This window comes from Xenopus tropicalis, chromosome 2 (genome assembly GCF_000004195.4).
Source record: "Xenopus tropicalis strain Nigerian chromosome 2, UCB_Xtro_10.0, whole genome shotgun sequence".
NCBI classification, from domain to species: Eukaryota; Metazoa; Chordata; class Amphibia; order Anura; family Pipidae; genus Xenopus; species Xenopus tropicalis.
Window position 1 is genome coordinate 151891477 of NC_030678.2, and position 11093 is coordinate 151902569.

The following is an 11093-nucleotide window of genomic DNA, read 5'->3' on the forward strand; positions in this document are numbered from 1 at the left end:
CTACCTTTAGTCAAGTGTTCTAGCATTACAAGCAGGAACAATTAAACCTCTGCTACAGAAGGGTCAAAGACCAGATTACCCCCAAGGGTAAAGGCCAAGTATATGCTTCTGCTGCTTAGTGTATCCACACTAAGACTTTAGGGTATTTTATATGCTAAATTTTGGCCAGTGGGGTCCTGATTTGTGTCCCAATACAGTTATTGAAAACAAGGCTCAAGACTGTAGGAGTAAATCAATTTTATTAAAAACACTTGACACCATCACAAGTTAAAGAACCTGGATAATGACGCTCTTATTCAGTGTTGACATTCATAAAAAGCCATTTCCTTGAGCAGCTTGACTGTAGGAAGTCAGGATTATCTAAGTCTTTGAGTACTGTGGTTAGCCAGTGCATGTCTGCTGTGCCCACTGGGGTTCAGTTTTAGTACATCCACTTGTTTATTAGCCAGATGTCCACATGACTAGTTCCCACAGCAAGAGACATTGTGCCTGCCCAATATCCAAGGCTTGTCTATAATATAAGTCCTTTAGTTTACACAGAATAAAAAGTCTATTTCATAAAAGCACAGGAGTCTCAGTATACATGTTAATAAATAAAACGGCTCCATTGGACACTTGGCCTGCAGTGTCTTCATAAAAAAAAAAATAAGACCAACACTGTTGATCGTGAGGTAAGTGCTGTGTGTATCCACTCTGAAGGCTTCAGTTCAGGGGAAGTACTGCTGGCATCTCCAGTAGAGAGACTTGCATATATCTAGGAGAAAGATTTAACAGCCAATCAGAACAAAGTTTAACTTAATATTGAGTTGGGGAAATTATATGAGCTGCCTTACTTGGGGGTCTTGTACTTCTCCCTTATTGCTTGCTGAGCCTGAAAAGGGGCACGGAGAGAGGCTTGGTGCAGATCACTTAGGCAAGGTGTTATTTCACTCAGTGTGTAGCCGGTGAAGGTTTCCAGTGTTTCAGGCTATATAAGAAAAAAAAAAAAAAAAAAGCTGCTTGACACCAACATTTAGCCATAAGCACAAGTACTGTTACTGCCTGCTTTTACCCTACTTCCACCTGTAAGGCATACCTTACAAGTTTAGTATAATAAACCTAACACATTTAGAGAACCAATAATGGGATTTTACTGCAGCTATAATGAAACCAGAAGAATGCTTCATTCTACAAGCACTTCCAGAGCTGTGCACCTACCACAGGTGATTTTTGGAATTTGTGTAAGTCTGCCAGTCACTGCCATCTCTTATCTTACAAGTGAGATATTTGGAATGTGAGTCAGTGCTTAAAGGGGGTACTCCAGAGTTCACAACTTTCCATATTACTGTAAGCCCTACTGCACAAAGTACTTAGCCAGTACTTTGTCAAAAATTAATGTCAGGAGAAACAGCAGCTACTCAATACAAATGAAAATTGTTAGTGAGATCATAAGTTAGCACCTTACCCAGAACACTTTGTTGAGTGCATAATTGGCAAGACAATAGGCTGCAGCAGCTGTGATTGAAGGAACATACTTCAAGAACGGCTCCACGTCAAGCAGACTTAGTTCTGCCAGGTACTAAAAAAAACAAAATGCAGTGTGCACTTATAGTATCCCATTTACATTCTTGTACTTTAATTTGTGTGCAGTTAGCAGAATGAGGCTTATACATTTAACTGCCCTATAACTACTAGAAATGCAGAAATCTGTACAGCTGTCTAAGCACAAGTTAACAGATTTGTATTACACACTGGTTGGCCAATACGTGAATAGGTTACCATTGCAAGGTGCTCAGTCTTCACACTGACTGCACGTCTCTGCAGGTACTGAAGCAGGAACTGGCTGATTGTAGGTACAGTAAGGTCAAAGGCCAGAACCTTCAGCAGAAGGTGTTCCATGCGCAGCAGCTGTTTCTTTGAGTATGTATCATCAGTTATGTACACAAATTCATCAACATCAGGAGGGTAGATTTCTTCATATTTTCTATGTAAAAGCAATAAGTAGTTACTCTACTACACAATGGTCATTGTTGAAGGCCCACATAGGGGCTCAAAAGTAGAAATTGGGTCAGTCTACAAGTGCTGGGTTAGGCCTGGAAACGGTTTTATACCTTGCCGAGCAAAGGAATATTTGAATAGGTGCTTTTGACCAGGTGCAGTAACCCATAGCAGCCAATAAGACTTGTTTGAAGCCAAGATGACCAGTAACGGCTAATGCAGATTAGTTGCTATAGGTTAATGAGACCCATATACATATGTCTGACAAGGGGCATTCCCCCCATATATGCATGTCTATAGGTTTGATTCTACCATTACTTACGATGCCAATAAGATAGCGGCTGTGCCTACAAGCTGCAGTTTCCCCCGGAGTACAGACATGCATGACAGGAAGCGGTCCAAATAATTTACAGCCAGATACAGAGTCTCAGTACGGAGCTTGTATTCCTCACCAACTTCTGTTAGCCAGTCCACGAGGATTGTGCGCATTGCTGAAGTAATGTCTGGCTGCTTACGCATGTAATAAGCCTTTGGTCTGTGTTTCAACTGGATAATTAAGAACACACATTAACTCACAGCAGTCACCCAACTGGCAGACCATGCATATGACTTGCGGCCCACTACTTTGCTGTATTGCCATTTGAGCATTTATCCTTGCCAGCATGTAGTTTTAGATTGTGAAACTCTGTAAATAAAGCTTACAGGTATGAGGGGGTAGATTCTGATGGGGGTCTTCCCCCAGTTACGTCTTATAAGGCAGCTGAAAGTGTACTACAGCCGACTGCAAGATGCCTTTGAAAGCAGAAGTTGGGGGAAGAGGGCCAGATAATAAATTGGGAAAATGAGACTGGAGAGCAGAAGAGCAGAATATGGAGGCTACAAGAAAAGACAAATAGCAGAAAAGCCAAGAGAATGTAGAGTATAAATGGGGACATAGTGAAGGCAGAATGCACAGTATATTGAAGAAAGTCAATGAGTAGAGTAAGACATGCATAAAAGTATTTAGCAGATGACAAAAACAGCACAGAGATTAAGTTACTGCTTCATATGGGGAATTCTTCCAACATCCTTGCCAATACCTATATGACCCTTCTCCTTAAGCTTAAATCTGCTTGTGTGTAATGTTAAGCTTTTATAGGTCTTTGTTTTACATTGAACATTAAAGTGGTGAAGACTGCTTAGACCCAACATCCTAAAAGGGACAATGCAATAAAAAGGTAGAACATTTGCTACAAGTCTAGCCACCTAGAAGGCCGTCAGGAGAAAAGTGGCTGCCATCTTTGAAAATTGTCATAAGTGACTGGCTGATCACCTTTGGTAAATTAGAGGAACTGAAGGCATGACAATGCAAAACTATAGTACATGTGGGTCCTTAGAACAGAAAGCAGTGCAGACTGTTAATTGTCAAGCCAAATAAATTGTATAGTAACTTAGAGCACAAAATTATAAATATATAGTACTATACAAACAGGTACATTGCCATAGTGGTAAGAGGGTCCTGCTCAAAGCTTACAATATGAAGGTGAAGTTGTGATCAGATAAAACAAACTAAGCCATGTTTAACCCAGATCTCACCTCAGCCTCTCTAAGGTACTGATGTATCTCATCTATATATTCTGACACAGCTACAGCATCTGGATCTGTTATGGAGTCATCTTCTGGGCTTGCCTGGAGAGAGGTGTCCACCACCATCGGAGAAGCTGCAGAAACAATAGGCAGTTTAAATGTGTATTAAAGGGAAAATGCAGAGCTTTAGCAGGGATTAAACAAACCTGCACTGAGATCCAAGAGCAGATGGATGTTCTGCTTCACGATATTTGAATCTACTTCATCCAGAGTGGGACAATCCTCTTCAATCGAATAGGTTTCTGTTGGCTCCTCTGGCTCATCCACATACACTGTAAAGATTGGCTTTGGAGCCACAAGTGCTGGGTTTGTTGGCAGGATTTTTCCAGCGAAAGGAAGCACATTTTCAATTCCAGGCAGACACTTTGCAGGGGCCCCACCCTAAGAGTTGGAACACTGATTATTTAATCTGCACAGGTAGACCTAGCCGTGTTTTTTTTTTTTTTTTTTTTTTAAACCCCCCCCCCCACACACACACACGTTATTAAGCCTGTCCAACTGGAAGCCCATCCAAAGGCTTTTCATGGCCCCCAGTCTGCCCAAAGGCTCCATGAATTTCAATATATGACATTTTAATTTAATCTGGCCCTTGAACTTGTGGATGACTCCAAGCTGTTAAGGAAAAAGCCTGTCTAAAGCTGCCTCAGAAGCCACTAACCACTAAGTTTAGTTTAATCACTATTTTACTTTTAGATACCCATTAAGAATTCCACTGCCTGTTACAATGAATGGATACACCAGCTCAGAGGCTCTGTAAACAGGTGTATTTCTTAAGTAAAACTAGTGGTAGTGGGCAGTATTATCTGGTACTATAAACACTTACCTGTCCAACTGATCTTTTTTGCTGGTCATTGTCACTTATCACTCCCAGCACAGTTCTTTGAGAAACTCTTGGAGGCAGAAGGTTAGACTGAACTTCTACCTTGGCTAGGCACTGATTCTGGAATGCATTGCCGGTTCCCACCAGAGAGGAGGCTGTAAGGATATGGCCACCAGATACCATACTGCGCCGCATTTTCCTTGTTCAAGTTTCAGTTAACTAGGAAAAAAAATTAAAGATTTAACAAGCTCCATTTTTGCAACCAGATGAATTCCATTACAAAAAAAAATAGTTAGAGATAGAGTATATATCTGCTCTACTGCAGGTGACTAGTCCACAGCAAATGCTCTCCCACTGGCAATAATGTTAATTGCTAGTGGAAAAACCACTCATTGCTTTATAGAAACTTAGGAATGACATTGCTGGTGGGAAAGCATTTTCAGGAGGTCACCCGCAGTAGAGCAGATTTATTGCAGATAACTAACCTGCCATCACCCTTACCAGTAATGATCTGTGGCTTAGACAATAGCCAAGTAGCTCCAGCACATGATATGGGGAGGTTGCAATAACGTTCCCCTTACCCCACAACACCAAACACACCCGCATTTATCTGGGTGGAAAGGCCACAGCTTATTTTATTGATAACATAACAGAATTGTAATCAATGTTTCAATCCAAAACACTTTAGACCAATTACATAAACATATGTTACATAACATTTAGCCGCTAAAGGCTGCATTACAATTACTTAAAGTTAACCTTAAACATTTAAAGAACCCTTTCAAGCCTGTGACTAAGCCTCCGCAACCAAACTTTCCCACCTCCTGTGCCTACTATGACTGCTTCCCCCCCCCCCCCCAAAGCCTAGCCCCCCCCAGAAAAACACCTGTACCGTCATCTATTTAGCCATTTTTCGGCTCCCACTAAGGCAGCCCTAGCACGCCTAAAGCTGCGACTACTCAAACCCATATCCCCTTATTGCCTACCAACCCCCCCCCCCCCCCCCAACCCCTTACTCCAGGGTGGCACTACAACTCCCAGCATGCTACACACTAACTTCCTTTGGGTTCCTATTCACCCCCTTGTCATGGCCTTGCGCCGCTCTACCTGTTCCAGACTCGCTTTTCCGGGCTGCTTGATCTAGCTTGCCGTCAGTTACAGACGATATAGGGAGCTCCCATCCAGAAGAGCTAGATAATGTTATAGGGCTGTAGAACTTACGGGCTGACAGTCAGTATATACAATACAGCATATCTAGCAATGTTCATTTTAAGCCCTCCTTGTAGTAACTGACTGGCTTCAGGTTTGACCACTAAGAACTTGCTCAAGACCCAGATGAACCAGAGACTGGGTTCAGCCAGACACCCAGTCCTAATTTATGTAGTCCAGCTTGAGAAAAGTCAAGCTTCTCATCTGAAAGTTACTTCAGCTAGCCAAGAGGTCAGATTCTGAACTTTCTGACAAATAGCCCCAACTTGTAATCCACCCTTACTGATGTCAATTGGAATATGTGGAAACCACCACATTACAAGAAATTCCTGGAGCTTATTGCTTGTGGGATTATGTAGGGTACAGGTTTACAGAGAAAGCAAAGTTAAAAGGGGGCACTTCACTTCAAGTATGAGGTGGACAGACAAATTTGCAATTGTTTTTGGGTTTTTTTTTTTTTTTAAATCATGGTTAGCAGCTCTCCAGTGGAATTTGGGCAGCTAACCAGTTACTAGTGTCAAATGTACCCTAGCAACCAGTGACTCAAATGAGACTGAAAGTCCTGAACAGAACACAGTTCTCATTGGGGTCAGTGACTCACTTACTCTAATTAAAGAGTTAGAGGGGGAAAAAAATATATAGTTAATAGGGCATTTTATACCATAGAAGTTATTAACCTGAAAGTGAACCATCCCTTCAAATTGACCCCAAGCATTATAGCAAAGCTGGAGCCCCGGAGCAATGGAACATAAGAGACACAACTTACAAGTGAGTTACTACAACCCCACACTATAGCCCTGTACTACCAGAAGGATTAGAGTAGACAAACTGAAGGGCCACAGGTTCGATATCCTATTCCGTTAGAGGCAGGAGATGCTGCGGAACTACAGCTCCCAGCTGACAGAGTCTGGCACCTTATCTCTAACCCATACCTCCCTATAGAGCCATGGCAGCTTTCTATAGCAGCAGCTCCACATTACCAAGCCACCCTAACACCACTTATAGAGAGAGTATCCGAGTATAACAAAGCAGTTCAACCCCCCCATCAACCCAACAGCGAGCAACCCTGCAAGCACCTACCTGCTGCAACTACAAGCACCCAACACAGACCTCGCACCTTCCTACCCCGAGCAGGGCCGGGGATTTTATGCGAAGCAGGAAAGTGGTGGCAGCTGAGCAGCGGGGCCGGTGATTGGAGGCGGCTGTGCATCTGCCCGAGTCCCGCTGCTGCTACTCAATAACATAACTAACTCCGGTGTTTTCAATTGAGCCGCGGTTAGGGATCCTGTCCAATCAGAGGCCGCTCAGCTGCGCGTCACATGGTCTGGTCTCCGTAGCGACCAGGAAGCAGCTTGACAGCCGGGCAGGAGCAGGGGGTTCAAGCGCCTTAACAACGAGTGACAGCTGTCAGGGCTGTGATAACTGACCATCTGAGGCGCAGGCTTGGCCCCGCCTTCTCCCACATGTCAAGTGACAGGGATTGCGCACGTACCTCTGATGTGTCAAACCCAAGCACAGGCTTTATAACTTAATAAATGTGTCAAACCCGAGCACAGGCACAATTGCTTTATGACTTGGATATTAATGTGAACATTTTCCACTACACTTTCCGGGGATCATGGGACTTGGGGTTGTATGGGGATAAGTGTTTTATATCAAGAACAATGGTTTGGGATTCATTACATTATCAATTGAACATAGAGGATAGCAAATTGTAGGGCACTTAGGGCTACACCCTGTCTCACACAAATCTCCTCAGACCCTGCAATGGCAGCCGGCCCGCTATTGGCAGCACAATGGCGCTATTCCCCCTATTTGGCAGCACAATGGCGCTATTCCCCCTATTTGGCAGCACAATGGCGCTATTCCCCCTATTTGGCAGCACAATGGCGCTATTCCCCCTATTTGGCAGCACAATGGCGCTATTACCCCTATTTGGCAGCACAATGGCGCTATTCCCCCTATTTGGCGGTGCCATCCACTCATATAACGTTTATTGTGGGCGCCCACTAGCCGGGACCTGTAATTAAGCAACTCGCCATCTGATGCCAAACGCCGGGCTGCGGGGGAGGGAAGCAAGGCGGCTTGTGGGAGGAGCCAGTCGCTAGCCACCACAGGCACCGCCGCACTGAGGGACGTGAGGGGATACTGGCAGGGAGCGGGCTGGGGGAGTACAGCGGCTCCTTAGTTACCCTGGAGGCATCAATTAAATATAGCTAGTAGCATCAGGCTTATATAGGGACCCACTGATCGCCTGTTAAGCCTTTGTTGTGCCCGCTGAGCTGGGTAATTAACTGGAACTTTCACTGCTGCCAAGCCCGTCTCCGGCTTCTCTCTGGATTTCCATGGCAATGGCGAACAGATTTCCCCGTATTCATGCCATATGAAATGCTGCTAAATAGTTACTCAGGGTGGGGGCACCATAAGGAATATTCTCATTTCTATTTGAGGGTCCCTACAATTATTTTACTGTAGGACCCAGAGTGGCATAACTAGAGGTTACTGGGCCCCAGAGCAGATTCATTTTAGAAACCCCCCTTAACTTCGTCACTAAGGGGCACATTCATTAAAGTACAACAGGTCTGATTACTAAAAATTAGAAGTTTACAACTTTTGCATATGTTTGCAATTTTTTCATTAATTTGCACAACTTTTTCGTACTGTGCGACAATTTACGTAACAATTTGTGTGACAAAATCGAATTTGTCGCAATGAGTACAAAAGTTTCAGATTCATTCAAGCTTCGGTATGGTGACTTTCCTTGGGCCAGGTTGGAGCTGCAGAGTGCCATTGAGCCCTATGGGAGGCTTTCCTTGGGCCAGGTTGGAGCTGCAGAGTGCCATTGAGTCCTATGGGAGACTTTCCTTGGGCCGGGTTGGAGCTGCAGAGTGCCATTGAGCCCTATGGGAGACTTTCCTTGGGCCGGGTTGGAGCTGCAGCGTGCCATTGAGCCCTATGGGAGACTTTCCTTGGGCCGGGTTGGAGCTGCAGAGTGCCATTGAGCCCTATGGGAGACTTTCCTTGGGCCGGGTTGGAGCTGCAGCGTGCCATTGAGCCCTATGGGAGACTTTCCTTGGGCCGGGTTGGAGCTGCAGAGTGCCATTGAGCCCTATGGGAGACTTTCCTTGGGCCGGGTTGGAGCTGCAGAGTGCCATTGAGCCCTATGGGAGACTTTCCTTGGGCCGGGTTGGAGCTGCAGAGTGCCATTGAGCCCTATGGGAGACTTTTCTTGGGCCGGGTTGGAGCTGCAGAGTGCCATTGAGCCCTATGGGAGACTTTCCTTGGGGCAGGTTGGAGCTGCAGAGTGCCATTGAGTCCTATGGGAGACTTTCCTTGGGCCGGGTTGGAGCTGCAGAGTGCCATTGAGCCCTATGGGAGACTTTCCTTGGGCCGGGTTGGAGCTGCAGAGTGCCATTGAGCCCTATGGGAGACTTTCCTTGGGCCGGGTTGGAGCTGCAGAGTGCCATTGAGCCCTATGGGAGGCTTTCCTTGGGCCGGGTTGGAGCTGCAGAGTGCCATTGAGCCCTATGGGAGACTTTCCTTGGGCCGGGTTGGAGCTGCAGAGTGCCATTGAGCCCTATGGGAGACTTTCCTTGGGCCGGGTTGGAGCTGCAGAGTGCCATTGAGCCCTATGGGAGACTTTCCTTGGGCCGGGTTGGAGCTGCAGAGTGCCATTGAGCCCTATGGGAGACTTTCCTTGGGCCGGGTTGGAGCTGCAGAGTGCCATTGAGCCCTATGGGAGACTTTCCTTGGGCCGGGTTGGAGCTGCAGAGTGCCATTGAGCCCTATGGGAGACTTTCCTTGGGGCAGGTTGGAGCTGCAGAGTGCCATTGAGCCCTATGGGAGACTTTCCTTGGGGCAGGTTGGAGCTGCAGAGTGCCATTGAGCCCTATGGGAGGCTTTCCTTGGGGCAGGTTGGAGCTGCAGAGTGCCATTGAGCCCTATGGGAGGCTTCCAAAATCATGCACTGAAGGTTCAAAGTCAGAAAGGTTTCCCTGCCGTTTACGATCATTCAGATAAGAAAATTTCGTGACTTTTGGATCACCATTACGATATTATCGTGACTATTACAATTTTTTCATTAGCATTTTGGTGACATTTCCGATCATCAGAAATTATCGTATCTATCGAATTTTACCCATTTCAGGATTTGAACTTATACTTTCATGAATCTGCCCCTAAGACATTTTTCATGAACAGATTTTGTGACTGCATATAAGTCGGTGCCCCACAGGGCACCCCAGCATTTACAAGTCATGTTCTATAGTTGTCCCCCTGCCTGGCCCAGTTACTTCTAGTTATGTCACTGCTTTGGGGGGTCCCACAGAGCAGCAGATGCACAAATAAGGAGGTGAAACAGTAATAAAAGGCCCTTAGATGAGGTTCCTGGATAGTAAGCAAATATTAACCATTATCCATCATGACAATACAAAAGAGTGATCACTTGTTGATTCAGCCGTGCCCTTGTCTTCTCAGGGGCTGTGTTGCAGAGAAACCTGTCATTTAAATTGTATCCTACATTTTTAATGACTGGGTTCCTGGCCACTGTAGTGGTGCTACACAGAAACACAAGCCATGCAGTCATGCAAAGATGGAAGGTAATTTAGCCTCCATCCTTGGTAGGCAGAATAACATTCAGATTTGCGTCAACATAGATTTCCATTGTAATCATGCCAGCAAACCCATGGGTAAGTTGATTATATTTTAGTGGGCTTAATGGCATGCTTTTATTTTACCCTACTTAGATACAGAGGTATATAGCTTGGCATTGGCATTCTCACGCGATATGCTCCTGTCCTTAAGTTGGACATGGCACAGTTCCTATGCACACTAGAAAAGGCAAATTTGAGCTTGTTGTTGCCCATTACCTTAGGTAGCCCTCGTGTCATAGCCCTAAGGGTCAAAATGCAAAGTCCCACCAGAAGTCAAGATATTGCCACTTCTTTAGAGACAGATGTGCTTTGGACTGGTGGCTAACAGTCTCGATAAAGGATGCTGGCACAGTGTGAATGTGGTACATGATTTATATTGAGGAAAGTCATAGAAGGGTGCATTATGCACATTAGGCACCCCGCCACAAGCAAAATCAAAATTACCTGTATTATTATCATTATCTGATTTTTGTGGTTCATCTGCTCCTTTACATGTACATAAAGATTCAAGCAGATGCCCATCATGAAGGATTAGATTGGCATGTGTATAGCTAGCGAAGGCTTACATATAACCAATTCAGTGAATGTTTCAAGAATATTTTTACAGTCCTTTGTGCCATGCAGTCATCAGAGGAAAGAAATATGTGCAGCATTCTCTGCCAAGTAACTGTTGTTGTTTGACTCCGAGATTAGATGAAACCTGAATCTAGTTAATTGCCATTTTATTCCATGAAAAAACAGGTTCTGCTCCCCCTGCTGCATCTGGCAAACGTTCATTAATCTGGGCTAATACTTTGTACTGTGGAGGT

General features: G+C 45.0%; 1 protein-coding gene across 1 annotated transcript; it reads right to left on the reverse strand.

The window, feature by feature from the left end:
• Positions 1 to 223: 223 nt before the first annotated feature.
• On the reverse strand, positions 224 to 6741 carry ccna1 (cyclin A1). The gene is made up of 9 exons (NM_001016239.1): positions 6713 to 6741; positions 4427 to 4642; positions 3750 to 3984; positions 3553 to 3677; positions 2300 to 2523; positions 1759 to 1963; positions 1445 to 1558; positions 834 to 967; positions 224 to 754 (listed from the first exon to the last, which is right to left on the reverse strand). The coding sequence occupies exons 2-9, from the start codon at positions 4616 to 4618 to the stop codon at positions 703 to 705; spliced, it is 1281 nt and encodes a 426-aa protein (NP_001016239.1). The 5' UTR covers positions 4619 to 4642; positions 6713 to 6741; the 3' UTR covers positions 224 to 702.
• Between the last annotated feature and the right edge of the window lie 4352 nt (positions 6742 to 11093).